Raw genomic sequence first — 18642 nt, 5'->3', positions numbered from 1 at the left:
TTGATTGTGGATAGGTGCAGGTAAAAGTGACAAGAGAATAGAAGGATCTGCGTAGTGGAATCAGCCTTAGAACTTCTTCATAACATAGGCCAATAAGTGTTATTCCGGACAGAGTGTGGAGTTCCTGCATTTTCTGTTTCTCCACATTTTCTGTGTGTATTTATTGAAAATAATTCAGATAAGCATTATCTTTTTTGTAGCCTATAGAGCCATGATACGAACTTACAGATTCATGGAGTATAGATATGTGAAGTCAGGGGTGCCACTAGGGTTTCTGGACCCCCTGGCAAATTTTTTCTCCGAGCTCCGAAATCTAAATTATACAGGAAAGTATCAGGAAAGTAATTTGTTCAATGACTCCTGTTTGACCAGGACCCTTAGAATCATCCTAATCTTACCCCCGTTACGGTGGCCTTGTGTGAAGTACCCGTGGCACACGGTCACAGGAGATCAAAGTTAAGTTTAATGATGGCCTCTTGTTGGCTGAGTTACCAAAACGCAACTTTTAATGTCACCAAGCTATACTGAATGAATGAAGCCAAATGTGTGTATGTGAGCAAGCATGTGTGTGTCTTTCTGTCTTATGTTTATGATACCTAGAAATGCAGGGTTAAAACTTTATTGACATTGTTTTTGTTTTTCAGTTGCCTATAATCATTTTTATTTCTTCAAATATTTCAATTTAATATTGCAAACAACTTCACAACATACAAAATGAATTATATTAATCCAGAAACATATGTTAATGAATAAACTTTATATACTCTTATATATTTTGTCCTCTGGTGGGGATAAAAAAATAAACAGCAAAGCTTTGACAACAGCACCTTGACATAGTATGTAAGTCCAACATTACCTTCAGAAGTTTAGAACAGTAGACAGAATGTACTTAAGAGGAAAACCTTTTACTGTTGAGGATGTAAACGGAATGTTTTGGTCTGTATCATCTCTTTTTTTTTCTTAAGTGGACAATTTCTCAATTCACAATTGAAGCAGCATGCAAGTTTTAAAATGGAACTGTCCTCCTCGACCTCTCTTCCTTCCCACCTGTCTTCTCCTTCATTCTCAGATTCTTGGCAACGTAAACAAACCACACGTCTTGAGGAATGTGATATAGTAATTTAAACTGGGCGCAAATGACTGATCAGATATTTTTTTTAATTGTTTACAAGGTCATGAATATGTTCAATAAATAGACTGTAGTATCACTTTTACTGTATAAACTTCATCTTTTTTTACATGCAGTCCATAAAATTTTCATTTGACGGAATAATTTACCCTGTTATGTATATATACAAATAGATATTTTCTCTTTACTCTCTTTTTTAAACTCTCAATAAAATCTATACATTATATACACTATCTTCCTCTTTTAATGGTCAATGTGCATACACACGAAGTGTCTATCCTTATAAACCTCCAGCCAATCTTCTTTTTGCTATCCATGGTGAGAGCACGCACGTAGGACTGGGTTGTCCTGCATTGGGAGTTATAATGTCGCTTGTCAATTCCACGGCATCCCTCCTTTGTGTACCCCATAGGGTTGCATTTTGTCTCATAAAAGTATTGCTTCAGTTGGCCATTGGGGACGGGGACCTTTTCCAGGACGGTCACGGTCTGCCCAGACATGTCTATTGCCGTCTTTTTATCCACCGCAGTAACCCACTGGCTAATACTGTCACACACGCTGAGCTCCCCACGCCGGGACGGGTCGGAGTGCCTCCGCACCCTCATGGACATGTTTGCGGCGTCCAGGTAGTTTTTGTATTCCTCCAGTAGAAAGAGCAGTGGCGGCTCTAAAGGCACTTGGTTGCTGATCATCACCCGCGATGCGTACAGGTCAACGTCCTTTGTCTCCGTGGTGACCACGGAGGAGGACGCCGGGCCGCCTCTGCCCTGACCCTGGTCAGCCCCTGCCCCCAGCTGCGCTGCGGCCGCCGCCTCCCCCTCCACCTCCAGCAGCTCCTCTATCACCTGCTCAAATGTGTCTGTGAGGGAGGGAATGGCCCCTCCACGCTGGGCCGGGCCCCCACTGCCCTGTGGAGTCCCGTGCCCTCTGGCGGACGAGGCTGCGGGACTCAGGTAGCCTTCTGTCCGATGGCCCCGCATGCCTGGGCTGTCTCTCAGGGGCGCAGCTCTCATGCAACTGAAGTATGAAATAACCATAGTAAGGAACAGGATGGTCATCACTCTTCTAACCTGGTGGAACTGGGCAAACAAAAGACAAGAGAGAAAAAGTGGGGAGGGGAAAGAGAGAGAGAAAATACAATGTTAGTCCATCTGAAAATCTGGTTTGTATTATCTGCGGCCAGACAGTTAAAAAAGAACGATTCAAAACAGCATTATTCATTTCCATGATGTAAACTTGGTGCTGTGCTTCCGCAACTGCCCTTAAAACTATATAGAGGAGCTGTATTCCGTCACCACAGTTGCCCAATTGCAAACAACAGTTAAGAAATCACAAGACAGGATTGAGCCTCAGTACTATGTTGTCTGTTCCACTATGCTTGTGATATTTCTGTTCATATACAAGGTTTGGCCTAGATTTTATTAGTTGGCAGGCTAAAACAAAGGGCCCAGCAGGGCCGTCAATGGCTGCTGACAACAGCGTTTTCCAACTCAGTCCATGTTTTTTTAGACTGGGGCTGGGAGGAGGCTGGGCACCATGCTATTAATGCCGATGTGTTTAGCTTGCCAACATTCCCTCTTGCAGAGTTTTAAAATGGTGAATCCTGTAATGAAATTATAACCGTAAATTCATCCTTCTGGAATTTTGTCAACTTGGGGTGAAAGTCATTTACAGGTATTTAGGCCTACAAATGGGCACAGCAAGGCAGAATTTTGATATTAGGAACTTTAGATTGTCAAGAAATGTAAATGTAGTCTGCCTAGACAATATCATTACATTATCTCAATCAAAAAGGAAAGTATCGGTGTCATACCTAGTGGTTCATGTTCTATAAAATCTCAACTAAATAAGATTATTGGAACTAGTAAATTAAATATGGATATATATTCTTTCAATTCATTTGCGTGTGTATGCTTTGTATATTGTTCTTCATGGTGATTTGAAAACACTTAATCCTAATGTATTTCATATGCCTGGCTCCTCACCAAATTTCCCATGGGGAAAAATATATAGATTATCTGATTGATTGCTTGGGGAGACACAGTAACTTTCAAAATATACAAATGCATGTTTACTCTACATGACTTGTGCTACGCAACCGATATTTGTTTTGAAAGATGATATGCTGAACTAGCAGGGACGGAATTATGTTTATTGATGGATGCATAGAGTAAGTAGGAACTAGCAGGAATTCAGTCAGGAGGACGCTGCAAGGAGAAGACATATTCTCGCATCCTTAAACATTCAAGGATCCACCATATCATTTGAATAATGGCCTTAAAGCTCAGATGGTCAGCTCACATAATACATATCTGATAAGCAGGCATTTCAGGAGGAAGAATGCTATAAAGGGCCCAGCTATACGAACCAAAACAAATACCATGACCTTATTCAGTACATCCCCTAGCTCCACACAAGCATCCCTTACCTTGGAGTAGCCCTCAGAATCACAGCAATTCACACATCCGTAGACATCCCAGACAGAGTCACACAAATGAAAGCAATAATAAACGACAATGAAAAAAGCGAGATCTCATCTCGCCTTCCAGTGGGGAGCATTTAAAAATAGCCCGGGCAAGGCTGTGACTGCACTCTGCATGCCGTCCTTCTCATGTCCCGACCTGATGCAGGAATATGCTCCGAGCAGATCCACTCCCCTGCCGGGCAGCTTGGACAGACGGCTCTCAGCAGAAAGGAGGGGCACAACCCACCTAAAAAGCATTTGTTTCATTCTTAATTGGTGTCTGGGGCCACGGCTGTGATTAGCCAACGCCACGACGACTGCCATAGAGATATTGCGTCTATAAATAGGCGTTCTGGGAGTCTCACAGTCTCGATTCAGAATATCACATCCTTCTCCTTAATGAGCCGTGGGGTCCCTGAGCGCTCTGATGCACATCTCCAGAGTGTGTGTGTGTTAGGGGGAGGGGTTTGGTACTATGTGTTTGCAGGGGGTTGGGAGCGTCTTCCCTTATCGACAACCTTGGAGATGAAACCACAGCCCCAAGTAAAAAGACAAGAAGCAAATAATGGACTAAAAAATCATCAATCATTCTGTCAGTGGTATGTTACTTAAATGCTGACAAAATTTTAGGATAATCGAGGTGCCATCGGCCGTCCTAGTTTACACTTCTAAGACGCAAACGGCAGTTGATCAGATTGCTGTCTGGTGAGCGTTGTTATGTATGGAAAGAAGCGTGTGGGCCAGACTGCATCAGCAGACATGCATCTCCCCTGACAGACCGCAGGGGCACGATGGCAGGGGCGGGAGGATTGAGAGTGCAGGCGTCACTTCGCAGCATAACAACCACTGATGACGTCTCTCACGGGTCTCCATAGGGTAGACGAAGAAGGGGGGTGCCAGGAAGCAGGGAGAGTTGTGTGTGTGTGTGTGTGTGTGTGTGGGGGGGGGGGTAGTGCCACTCATCAGTGTGCAATTGCTTGCTAGTCCTCTGGGTCTCCTCACATCAGGTACAACAAACTATTTTTATTTCTTACTTGGCTATTTCCTGTTTCCATCAGCAGAATCAATATGGCTTATGCTCTCAATCTACATCCTGTTAAAATGCAATTTAGCCAATGAATCACTTTATGGCTGTTGGACTGGCTGGGAGTCTCAGAGCTATCTAATAGAAACCACTGATCACTGACAGGGTTGTTGTCATTACATATTCTATTGAATATGAGAATATCATTAACTCTAAATTGGATTCTTAATTTTCAATCAGACTGGTTATGGGTGAGGAACATCAGCCAACACAATGTGCTATTGGATAACCAAAGTTACACTATACTTTATGCAGAAACAACCCTGTCAGGTTTCAAGGTTCCAAAATGCTCTAAGGTTTTATAACTCATTTGGCTAAATACTTTAATGTAGGTGAATGAAAATAAACATACCAAATCATGGTAACAGTGGCTTGGCTTTGACACAATAAGATAAGCACCTTTGTGAAGCAGGTGAGAGACAGAGATTGGCAGATGGTTGGGTATACATCTGCTTGTAAAGCTACCTTGCAGAATTAGCTTTGTGCCAGGTGGGGATTATAGGGAAAAATCCCCCCTTTGACATATCCTGAAAAGTCTTTCTAAACATGAAAGGACTAGTGCAGAGAGTGTCAGTGCAAACACACCAGCTTCAAACTGAAAACACATGCCACTTTAGAATTGCGTATTTATTATATTACCCTGTGTAACATGGTATACATATGCCCCACAATATACATATGCCCCATAAAAAAGTAAATCGTTTTTTTTTCTTTAGACTCCAGAACTCTGTGACAAGTTTGGGAAATGTTCCCTGTACAATCCATTATAAGTAGCCTACTATAACAGTATGAACACCAAACCCCAATTGTTTGCACTCTGTATTTACAGATTTAGTACAAAGGTTTGTTTAAAATAAACAACTTAAATGCTATAGGCCTTGTATTCAGTCATTCCGTATTACAGAGGCAACAGTTATTCCCATATATACCTGTACAATTGGCTTAACTTCTCATTTTCTAAACAATAAGCCTCTCACACTTTTCTTTTTCTCCAGGTTAACTGACTGGCAATATGCCATGGCCACATAAACATCACAATGTAGTTGTGTTGTTTATTGCTGTACAACAACGTAAAATATATCCACAGGGTCTCAGTTTTACAGAAATAAAGTGACACTAACGGATAGGACATAAAGTAGGCTCTGCACTGGTTTCCGAATTCCCAATGCCTCGCCGTGGCTAAATATAAACACTAGATGGCGTATGAGACCATGCAATGTTCTCTGAGCAACGTTCTCTTCTCACAGGCGTAGTCTACATAGGCTCGCACACACGCACATCATAGATAGGTAAAGATCAACCAAAAATAGACTAATTATGCCGGAAAAGTACCAACACACGCTAAATACAGCAGTCAAAACATGCTTTGTGACGTTAAAAGACATATTTAGGCTATTTAAACAGCTGAATCAATTAATTACGGACAGCCTCCAACCTTGACCATATCAACTTGCTCAACAGCAGTACCGGGTGGGTGGCCCTGGGTTATTCCATAGAAACGCGTGTGGGTTTCATAAACTAGGCTATAGCCATTGATAACTGCTAGACCACTTCATGTAAGGATTCGTTTTAATCCACATATTCATGCTCGCCTTGTGAGGTTATCCGGTTTAGGAGAGCAAGACGAAGAGCCAGACCAACGCAGCAGGGTGAAGTTGAGCATAATAGGTCTCAAGTTTCCTATAAACTCTTAATGAGTACATCAAACTTTTTGTGTATTTGCATAGGCTATGGTCCAGTCTGTTTTTCTAGATATCTAATTTGAGGAAGGATTCGTTGCCTATTTTGTGTGGTCATGGTGTAGACAAGTGAGCTATAGCCTATTCATCTTTTAGAAGTAGCCTATTGAAATTAACAAGGATAGGCTGAATAGCCTGGTGTTGTCTTTTCGGGAAGGCTACTATTTGATTAGCCTATGTTTGATCATATATAGGCTATTGCTTCTAATGGCGAGATCCATTGAATAAGAATTTTGCGAATTCATATAGGCTACTCAATGTCAAACGCAACTACAAAAAGTCAAAGTGTACCATCTCTTACATATTAACAATGCCTGCATGTTTTTATTATTGTTTTGCCATCAAATTGTTTTCAGGTTTCTTTTAGAAATATAATCAACATAATTCAAACACCGGAGTCTTTTATAATTAACCATATAAAGATAAACCTTATTTTAATATAATAAACAAGAATAGTAAAGCATATCCCAGCACACTGCGTCGCATTCAGTGCGTTTGCAGGATACTCAGCTTGATTACTTAAAAAAAAAAAAAACTTCTTTCGAAAAACAGTGCATTGGCAAATTACAACTGTAGTCACCAGACTAAAACATACCTTTTACTGCCCAGTCGTAAAGGAGACCATTCAACAGGACAGTGTCATCTGGTAGGTTTTAGACAAACCCCTGTGTATTTACTTCTGCGATTTTTCACTGTACTCTCCGACTGCTTCAGGATATCTCTTCAGCTTTGGAGCAAATAGATTAAATTATTGATGGTGGAAATTGCATGGTTGAGGTAATGGACTCCCATGGTTGCGCGGTTCCTTTAGAGACGGGCTGAAATTGAAGGGCTAGCATGCTATACGCTACGCGACTACGGCACTGATACGCGATGAGAGACCTCTTGAGTTTGAAATGACTACCGTATCCCCTGCAACTACAGTAACTTACTACACAATGACGTTGCAACATGTGACTCGCCTCTGGCTGACTGGTTGCCTCCAAAATCGGTTACGAGAGCTCTGAAGTAAAACCATACTAGTTGTTAACCAAACTCATTAACTATGTAACAGGCTATTCTTTGGTCGACCAATAATGATGATCAAATGTGTGGAATAAGAGAAGCTTTTGCCATGAAGGGGTCACCAGAATTTAAAGCCTACATGGCGCATACACGCCAAAGACATTCAGGCTACAGTTAATCACAATTACCATTTACTCTATCTGTTAATACACAGTATAACGTGTCAGATCCTGCAAGCAGTGTGTGGCAGACACTTCTGTGGAAACCATAGGTGCTTTCTGCTGTACTGGTTCATAAACAGAAACTTGGTATTCAAAATAGATCAACTTCTGTTTATGTCTGTATGCATTATTTAGGGGGTACCTAGCATATTTTGAGACCTATACCCGAGTGTGCCTACAAATCTCTCATTAAGATTATTATGCAAGCAAATGTGAGTTAAATTGGTTTAAAATTATGTTCACTTACATTGAAATACAATCAAGAAGCGAGCTACTCAGTAGGTCGTCAGCTCAGATGACATCCAGCCCTAAAATGCAGAGATATGCTCATTATTACATTAGCTTGGACCCCATCCAACCTGATTTATAGTGATGTGTTTGCTACGTGACCACCATGATTCTTCTCTGTACAAGTTAATGAGGTGGAGCGCTCTTCTCTGGCATGGCTCTGGTGTGGATGCTCACACCTGCTTTGTGATTCACTCCTAGCTTCAACACACCCAGGGACATGCCAAGATGAATATAGCCGTCCCTGAAGGCTCACAGCAGGCGAGGGCAAACTCTGGATAGCAAAGAGTTGCATCAGCAATTGCTGAGCGACATGACTCCAAAAAGAAAGAAAAAAAGAAGCTTGCTTGCACACTGCATGCGCGTGGGGGCTGTTCCAAACAGGTAATTCATAAATAAATCACTTGGCATCTCATTAGAACAACAACAACAACCTGGCCTGTCACATTTCTGCGAATGCAGCACAATGCAAGCTGGTATGTGAAGTAGGGAGAAAAGATATGTTGATTATAAGAGATTTGTTCTAAGTGGAGTTTCATTAGTTGATGTGAAACTTTTAAATAAAGGGAAGAGATGTGGTGTCTTATAGGAAAAGTGCATAAACGCGCGCGCACGTACGCGCGCACACACACACACCTCACACACACTTAGCATGCTTATTCCTGTATGGACTAAAAATAACGTGATTTTTCTTATAGATCAATCAGATTCCATGGTATCAAAGGTATAATCATTTCTATAGAGGTTAAGACTTTAAGAACAATTACATGTACTTGCATCACATGCACTTGCAAACAGTCTTTCTATCAATAGTTAAAGCATATTACAGTAAACAATACGATGGCCTCAAACCGTCTAAACATGCCTAATATTACAATAAAGAACCCGCATTTAACTGGCACGATTAAATATAACCAGTAATTCCAAATAGACTTCACCAGGATCTACAATACATTAATGAGGAACATAACGTCTCAGACTACAAACCTACCCAACACATTTACATATAAACTGTATCACATGAAGAGAGACACTGGTCAAGCCATCTTCTTCTCTCTTCTCACATTTGCTCAGACATAAAAAAGCATGTAGCAGGTGCTATCTCATCCATATATTACAACTGCGTAAATGGATCTTTCTCTGCTATCAGTCCATCTCTCATTCATGCTCTTATCCCTTATCCTTAGCCTCTGTTCCTTTGTCATCCTTCCATCATCCCAACCACCTCGCCCTAAGCTATTGCTTGCCAACTCTCTATAGAAAGTGAAGACCCCCGCTGAGAGAACTGACCATGCGGCCATAAATGTTCAAATTTTTTCATAACTTATCTTGCCAACTGGAACCGTGCTGAGGAGTCAGTATAGAGCATCCTCCCTCACAGGGTCACCCAAGACCCCAAACTGACCTCACAAGCAACATTTAAACACAGAGGAACACTGTGACTAAAACACAGGCTAAAACATCTTACTGTGCTCTTAAAGGTGAGTGTAGAGTACTAATGACACTAATGACTCCTGTAATTTGGCCCTCCAGCAGTCTATTGTGAAAACCAAAATCACAATTATACACGAAAGCTCAACATACAACTGTGTCACAAAACTGCAGATTCCATGTCTGAAATGTATTCCTTGCCTCCCAGTGAGAATACAAATATCCAACTGCTTATAATGACTGCAACACTTTTTAAGACTGATGATGACAAGATTACTCTTAAAAACAATACATACATGTTTAAAATACATAGTTTTCTGAAAGATTTATCATGAGTGACACTGATAGTTGCATCTCTCTTCCCTTCTCACTGTCTCTCACAAACAAAATAAGATTTGTTTTACAATTGTATGCGTAAGAAAGCTATAGGCTACTGTAAATAACAAAGATCGAGTAGCTTCCAAAGACTATACTACATAACCCATCAGTCAAACAATCACTTTTTCACAATTAAACGCGCAATTCAGTTCATGGCCCATATTGGCATGAAATGATAACACGACCACTCCAAACAACTCCACATACAGGCACACACGTCAGGTCCAATGCAGAAAACCGTTCAGGAAAACGTCACTATTCACAAAACACACAGGCACACTCTCTTATCACCCATCCTGACACAATCAAGTAGGCTAATCGGAATGCCATTGCAGCCTATCTGATTAACAGTGGAAATGAAATGTAGGATTCCAAATCTTTAAAAAAAGCCTTCCGCAATTCATTCAGTGCATCAACGCTATATTGTCAGGCTCAATTCAACAGAACCCATTGTTCCAAACACACCGTTATCCCTGAGAGAATAATTTGTCCTGCAGTGGCGTCACGCCAACAGCCGGTCAGACACGCGTGTCGTTAAGGGCGCAATTACCGGATCCTGGCATCACTGCAAGGAATTGATTTGGGAAACCACACATTTGTCATACCCTTTAGATCAGCTACGTTACATTTTGGTTCCTATTTCTAAAATTTGAATTCACCAAATAGGCTATGTTTTTGAATAGCCTAGTTAAATTATTAAATTCAAATATTTCATCCCGCCAGAACTCGTTATAATAATTGGATGGAGCTGATAAGATGAAGATGAGGAGGATGATGACGCCGCCGCCGATTACCATAATCATTAAAATATTATATTATATTTACAAATATTGGTTGAAAACCTGCTCACATATTTTATATCGCATATCCAATTGCGCATGAACAATATGGAAAACGTTTTTTTCGTGATAAGGTGGTGTCGACACCCGGAGTTCCAAATAGAGTTTAGATCTTTCCATCCCACTTCCGAGAGCTACTAAAGCTATAGGCGGCGACATGTCCACAGACCTTATCTTTCAAAGTTCATGAAAGGTTGAAACAGAAAACGAAACATCTTTTCTTTATGAAAGCAAAATATAAATATCTATAGCCTAATCGCCCTCGTGAGTCAACCCTGAATAATGAAACACGTATATCCTGTCAAATATGATGCCACAATAGCATTTCATGTTATTTGGAATGAAACCTACCATCCTCAGATTTGTTTTTGACGCCCACCCCAACTCTGCAGCGCTAATAGTGCGGAGAGGGGGGCAGGAGAGAGGGAGATTCTCAGTAAGATAACACAACCCCATTTATGGACTGCTCCGATGACGTACATTGCAGAAAGTTCTATAAAAAACCTTCATACATACAAAGTGTGTCGTGCCACCCCACAGACCCCCCCGACCCGCCTCAGCTCTCTCCCCCATCCCCCCTCACGCCCACGCCCACACCATAAACCCACGTATCGTATCGAGTTTCCTACGGAAGAAATATGCTGTATTTTTTTAGATAAAGAAGAAAAGAAGATACTGATAATAGTGATGAAAGCATATATAAGCATATATTGGTATAAAATACCAATATATTTAAGTAGCGACGTGTTTCTTCGCACGAAGCCAAGGAAATCGTAAGACACATTACTACCCTCTGCGTCAACAAATAAAACGAAAACGTTATTTCTGCGATCGATTCGTTAAAACAAATATTACATGTATATTATAATTTCTCTAACTATTATCATTGTTACTATTAACCATAGCTAACTGTCAGTATTTTGCTTTTAACTAGCTTTGTTGTCAGCACCATCAAAGGGTTTGTCTTTTGCGTCCATATGCAGCCTCTAATAGACCAAACATTTTCGTTAAACCAGCAGTTAAATTACAGAATTTAAATGGCTAAGCATTTAAAGGCTATGTTTTAAACAGCCTTTTCATGGTTCAATAAAATAGGTTAAAAAAAATGGTAAAATTAGGCCTATTGAAACAAAACTCATCATCATTCCAGTCCTAAAAGGGGTTGGAATGGCTTAATAATGCATTGAAATGTAACCCCCCTTGAAGGATCTTGATTAAAACAGCGCTGCTAAAGCCAGTGGGCGTTGATATGTTAGGGTTTTTCTTGCAGCTGTTTGCCATTCAATCGCTTCGTCCGGAAATCAGAATGTTTGACCAGGAACTGTAGGTTATAAAGAAAAGGGACGATGACAGACTACATCCACAGTTCCTTCACCGGCAAGAGACGAATTATTTTTTCATAAGTCCTTTGACTGTTATATCAGCAAAATATTGCTTCGGACAAATGAGTTTATTGATCATCTTAATGTTGTATTCCTGATTTTGTCTTAAATATCCATTTCTTCCGAAGCTATTGCTTATCATCTTATCTCGCCTCTTAGCCAGCCATCACATCTGTCAAAGCAGTTTGACCACGCCTATCTTTATTGTAATTTTATATCTCATAATTTAGCGATTTAGATGCAGATCTCTCTGGAATGTTTCTGAAATTGAGACGGGTTAAAACCGTTAGGTAATTTATGGTTTAGCTTTTCAACTTAAGTTGTTTTCGACTGGTCGAATGGGCTACACGGACTTGCGCGTGGACAAAGAGGGATAACAGCTATAGGTGCAGGCAGGGGGAAGCGCAGTATGAATGAAACCGAGCAGCGGTCGTAGTAAAAACACAAGTGATTTGATCGCGATGACGGAAGATAAGAGTAGGCTATTTTTGTCGCTTAGGGATCGGGAGAGGAATACAACAGTTTGATATTAATGATACAGATGGATAGATAGAGACAAATACCAAACTATAGCTTTATATAGCCTATAAATAGGCCCATAGCCTATATGTTTACAGATATATATATAGATATTTATATAGAAAGATAGATAGATAGATAGACAGACGGATAGACGGATAGACAGATAGAGATAGATAGATAGACCTTTGTGGAAAACGATCTTATCAAGACATGCACCATTATTCTCCCTTATCCCGGGTAGAACCATTCCTGTTTTTGCGCATTCTAAAGTTCCATGTCGATTAGGAGCACGATTACGCATAACGCATCGATCTTGCAAATTACCTTGCAGAAGACTAGTTAAAGGCTATGTTTACAAACGTTGTAATAACGGACGTAAGGTTGTACCTACACGTTAAAAGGGGCTATTTATGTCTTACAGGCAAAGTTAAAAGGGTGCATCGTGCACTCTTAGTTAGGCAATTGGAACGCTGCAAGCGGTGCAGGTGTAAATTCTTAAAAACGAAACTTCAATGGCATGATGGAGATGATAAGCGTCCAGTTATATGCAAAGTTTCACAACATTAAAGTCATTAGTCGAATTAAATATTTATTTTATAATAAGCTGTCCTTTGTTAACATTAATTATAACCGATAATTTCATGCTAACCATTGTGCACAATGTGTCATTTGAAATCAGAAAACAATGATAATGGCAGGGATGGCCGATGAAGACAATGGATGGAACTCTTACCTTTTTAAGGGCTGACAACCACTATGTGTGGTTAGATATCCAAGACCAAGACTTGCATCTCCCAAGTTAACGGTGTATACCAAGAGAGGCTCTTGCAAGGAACGCACGCCCTACATCGGCTCTAAGATTTCAACTTTCACATGCTCAAGTAGCGCGACAAATCTCAATGCGCGAGCCCTTTATTGACAAGCGCTTTTCTCCGGATTTCCGTTATAGATCAGAGGGCTCGCTCAGCACGCTTACCAAAAGTTGAAAAAAATCCCAGGTTTGGCAAGGGGACGGCAAAAGAGAGAGTTGATGTCCACTTGGTGTTTTAGTCCATGCACGACTCCGGTGCCTCTGTCCAACGTGCTGAAAGCATAACACAGCGAGGGTAACTAAAGGGGCAAAAAAATCTATAGTTTTGTTAGGTGCCACTTGAAACTCTTTACTCTACTGCTTCCGCACGCCTTGTGACGTGGATTTTTCCTTGCCAAGCCCGTCCTGTTAATATTTGATCACATGTTGGCCGGACCTTTCCTTTTGAAAGCAGCACCTATAACAAACCCCGGTCATTTCCTCGTGTCACCACAAAGGCTCCAATGCATGTCAAAATTACGCCTAACAATGCTGCCCCTGATACGTGATTGCCGCGCTTTTAAAGTCATGTATAGGACAGGACGAGAGGTCCGCACATGTTGCTTTATCATTGGCACCGCAATTAAAAGCATATTTTGGTAGACATATACTGGTACCATACTGCCCTCGTTCGTAATCCACAACCATAAGACCCTGTAAGACACCACACTCACAAATTGCGCACTCAAACAATACAACATTTCCCCATAGCTTACCTCTCTCCCTGTCCCTGCACCTCCTCAGCTCAGAAATGTCTTACTGTCTTTTTACTTAAGCTTTGACAAAAGCCTTAGCAGACATGAGTCTCTACAGAGTTTCTCAAGTAGCCACGAGTCCATCCTTCAAGCTATGTGTACTTCCATTCCAATAATAAAAATAAATCGCAACCATTGCCATTTCTCTGTAATCTTCCCTAATACGAAAGTGTTTCTATGTTACTTACCATTTTCCCCTACGCTGTCCTGGAGATAGAAGTGTCTTAATATCCACTCACTCCAACAGATGCTGGTAGGTAATGTGTCTTGTTTGAAGTCATCATATGAGAACTTGTGCTGTGCTCAGTAGATCGCCCACCACTTCGGTGACTTATGAATCTAATAACCCTGTGCAATATCCGCGTGCTTAAACTCTCCAACACCTTGGTGGCTCTACAGACAGGACAAACAACAACCAGCCGCGATATTCAGGAAAGCTTGTATAGATATACGCAATACCCTCGCCCGGACAACGCAATCAGGGGTCTTACGTGATTGAAATATGCGAAGGCTGTCCAAGTTCATGTCAGGGACCCTAATTGACCACTAAGTCAATGAATTAAACCTCTATTGTATAATAAATTGTTCATAATATGTATGAAATACTATATTACCCCACCAACAACAAAAACGTTTATCACTAATTTTAATTATAGCCTAGAAAATATGATTATGATTTTATTCCATATAGTCTATTATGTTTGTAGTATTTATCACTTAAGACAATAAGTACATATTAAGCATTGTCGGTACAACTAACATGATTTTTTCATCAGAAGTGGGATGGTGCCAGGTAAGACAACATATTTCACAGTATTTTTGCGTCCCTGCTTGCGAGATGAAGTTCATAGGGAACTTGTTGCTGCTTAAAAGAAAACTCCGAAGCTTTGAGGACGAAATAGAGCCGATCTCATACTTACATTTGTAAAATACTGTTATGTGCTTCGTTTTCAATTGTATAGAGGAATCACATGTGAATCCACGTCTTCGTGTATTCCCTATAAACTTAATAGCCTGCTCATAAACAAACGATACCTTTGTGCTTTTTATCGGAAATAAGTTATATTCAATTATCAATGACCAATTCCAAGTTCAAACGCGAAATCTGTTTTCAGTAAAATTCCATCAGTTTCACAGCGAACACTCAGCCATCTAATTGTAATGCAGTGACGAAGCGCTATGCTTGCATGTGTGCCACAAATGTACTGATAAGTAACATGAGTAATAGCTGAAATTTGCCAGTCTCTGAGCCAGGATTCCAACTATCACGGGAGTTGTAAAAGAAGTGGAACTGTATGTTATTAATAACGCATTCTCATTGGAAAATATTGCTATCTGTGGTGACTTATATAGGGGTCTCTCGCATACGCACAGGCACACGCACCACAGGCATGCATGTGGGTTACGCGCAAACGCACATAATCCCAGAACAAATCTGACAAATGATAAACAATAACAGTTTAATACAATTAGTCTATAAAAGAACCCATGGAGAGCGCTGAACAGCAAAACACAGACGCATTGCACCTCCCTGAAAAGGACTCAACTTGTGATAAGCCACCTGCAGTAAGCAACTGTTCCAATGCCACCTCTTAGAGATAGCAAGGCTTCACTTTTGTAAGAGTCCAACAACTTAGATGCTAATACCTTTGATTTAGCCTTTTGTTATGGAGAGCATTTATTGTATCTGGGTGAAACTTAGCTAGATGTCCCAATAGGCAATTCATTCCTCTCAGGAGTTTTTTGAAGCAGCTGTTGAGCATCATAAAGTGAAATTCAGGAATTTCCTTAAAAAAGAACACACATTTAGACAAGATATCATGTTTAAAATGTTGAAACTATACTTTCATTTAGAAACAAAATGAACTTAAAAGTGTGTGGAGCTGTGCCTGTGCCTGTGTAGCGGTTCTTATATAACCTCTGGATCTACACTTTTAACACCACAGTGCTTATTTGTGCTTGTTGAACTTCCCTTTCACTATGGAACCAGTGGTTAACGAAAAAATTATCCGTGTATGTATATATGTGTCAATTGTTGACAAAAATGTATGACATTAATGTATATAACTTGACCATGTGTAAATTCAAAATCTCCCTCTTTCCACCCAATTGTTTACCATTATTATGTGGGCACAGACCTCCGAGAGTAAAGAGCAGAGCTCTCCACCATATTTCATCATATTGTGATTTCATCCCACATTCACCTCACCTCCTCTACAGAGGAACCCATGTGAACCATGTGAATTCAAGTCTACATATCTTTTAACATGTCAACCATATTACTGTATACAATAACACAATTGATTGGAGTACACCTACAACCTTTGTGACAAGACAATCCACAATGTCCCTTTGATTCTTTTTTCTTTTCACTCACTGTTCTGCTCCCCACTCAAAGTCCTCTATGCAGAGGATAGGTCAGCCTTAACAAGTGGATTGACATAATGAGAAGACAGACGTGTCGCCTTTGTGTAGAATGATGGCACAGTGAGGATGAACCTTCTATTATCAGATCATACCATGTGCCGGTCTGATTAGCTGTTGGCCTCCCACAAGTGCAGTACCACGATCTCTCTCTCTCTCTCTCTCTCTCTCTCTCTCTCTCTCTCTCTCTCTCTCTCTCTCTCTCTCTCTCTCTCTCTCTCTCTCTCTCTCTCTCTCTCTCTCTCTCTCTCTCTCTCTCTCTCTCTCTCTCTCTCTCTCTCGCTCTCTCGCTCTCTCTCTCTCTCGCTCTCTCTCTCTGTCTCTCTCTGTCCCTGTCTCTGTCTCTCTCTTTCTCTTGGCGACTTGACTTACTTCCACTTGTTATGTTGTTAACGCTTCCTCTTCCCCCACAGCTTTCACAGGCTCTCTCCCTGCCACTGACTCATGCTCACCCCTTTCCACTACCCATGCCCTCCTCCGCACTCTGAGACACAATATCTTATGCCTCAGTCCGAGGTCACCAAATCAATCTCTCTGTTCCTGAACCACGTGGATAACTTTGCTTGGCTCCCCCCCCCCCCCCCCTCTGCAAAGACAGTTCATCTCTTGTTTCAACACACAGACGTAAGACTGTTTAGACTGTTTAAGGGATCATTGCCTGCCATGTAGAACCTAATGTTTAAAACAGTTAAAACAATACAGTTTATGCTGTACTGATGCTATAGTTTTGGGATTGAAGTATCTCAAGTACCTCCAAAAGTCAATAAATTATGATTACGGCCTTGAGATTTCACATATATTTCAGAGAGCATTTGATCACTTGTTGCTTCTGTCTGTGTCAGGCCAAGTCTTATCAGTTCAGCATTAAGACACAGCACAGTACCACAGAGATGTTGGGATTCTTTTTAGGATTGCTCAGTACTCGACTTTAATAGGTGAAAATATTTCTTTAACACAGTTTAATTGATTATCAAGAAATAAACTCTTAAAAAATGTGAGCCAGCCATTGTTGTGTTATGTTGGTGACATAATTCCTCAGTACTGCAGGGTTTACATGCATGGAGCACCTGTAGCTGAACATGTTTTGAAGTCCTCCAGCCGTCCTGTATACATCTGCTAATTACATTTGAGCCTAGACCGGTCTCTAAAATCATTACAAAATTTTAAGTGCCAGCCTGCATTTTTGTGTCCATCAGCATTTTCCTTCTCTTCCGTAACAACAACTATTATGGGGTGGATGTCCTCTGAGGGTCTAGTGTATCATTACCCAGTCTCAATCTTTGTTCCGTAAATATTGATAATGACTTCCCCACGTCATCCGTTACTAGTACATGCTGTTATAAATAGCCTAGTCTGCTGATGGCAGGTTATCTGGGAACCTCAGATCCAGTTCAGCCTATCTCTGCTACCTGCTTTGTGTCTATGTCCGTATATGGGTGGTTAAATTCTTGACAGAAAACAAGCTGATGTTCAGTAGTTAATTCATCAGCAACTCACACAGGCTTAATTTTATTTTATTATTTACCACGACTGAAGCGTCCAAGAGTATGGCACTCCACTTATAACAGAAGACAAAAGGTATGTGAACATGTTGGCATGGTAGTACATAGCTGTGGCTATATTTGACAGCATTTTAGCAGCAGATATCTGGCGGCAAAAAAATATCTTTATTCAGGTGTGTCCCTTCTTCCCTTTGTAGTCATTCCCTGTCATGTTCCTCTGTGACATCACAATCAATAGAGGTTTACCAGATCTTGTCCTGTCTCCCCCTCTGTCTGGTTGCGTGGCTAGTGTCACACCTGAGTCATAGCCCACTCAATTCCTCAAAGTGGTGACAGTACCGAATCATTCTGGCAAGGCTGAGTAAAACTGGTCAGTGAAAGTGTTCACTGACTTCACTTACTATCAGTCATTAAAATCACCCACCCTGATACTCTGAGGATAGGAAAAGTTTCCTGTACTTTAAGTCCTTTGAAAACTTCACTGTTGTTGTTGTACCTAATCGTAGACATGAGGGCATTGGCCTGTACGTGTGTGTGGCACTCATTTGAATTGTCAGATTTGCATGTTGTTATGTCCTGCTTTGCCAAAGGCTTCAATGCTTCTGAGCAATACCATACTCTTTGCATAT

General features: G+C 40.8%; 1 protein-coding gene across 2 annotated transcripts; it reads right to left on the bottom strand.

The window, feature by feature from the left end:
• Positions 1-1359: 1359 nt before the first annotated feature.
• bdnf (brain-derived neurotrophic factor) lies at positions 1360-14444 on the bottom strand. 2 transcript variants are annotated; one of them, XM_067249276.1, is made up of 2 exons: positions 14276-14444; positions 1360-2208 (listed from the first exon to the last, which is right to left on the bottom strand). In XM_067249276.1, exons 1-2 carry the CDS (start codon positions 14276-14278, stop codon positions 1360-1362), a joined length of 852 nt encoding a protein of 283 aa, XP_067105377.1. In that variant the 5' UTR covers positions 14279-14444. The 2 variants fall into 2 exon arrangements, with proteins under 2 accessions (XP_067105377.1, XP_067105378.1); XM_067249277.1 differs by lacking the exon at positions 14276-14444 and adding an exon at positions 13216-13305.
• Positions 14445-18642: the final 4198 nt, after the last annotated feature.

Source organism: Osmerus mordax, chromosome 13, assembly GCF_038355195.1.
Source record: "Osmerus mordax isolate fOsmMor3 chromosome 13, fOsmMor3.pri, whole genome shotgun sequence".
NCBI lineage: Eukaryota > Metazoa > Chordata > Actinopteri > Osmeriformes > Osmeridae > Osmerus > Osmerus mordax.
Note: the sequence above shows the minus strand (reverse complement) of the source record. Positions and strands in the feature narration are given on the sequence as shown.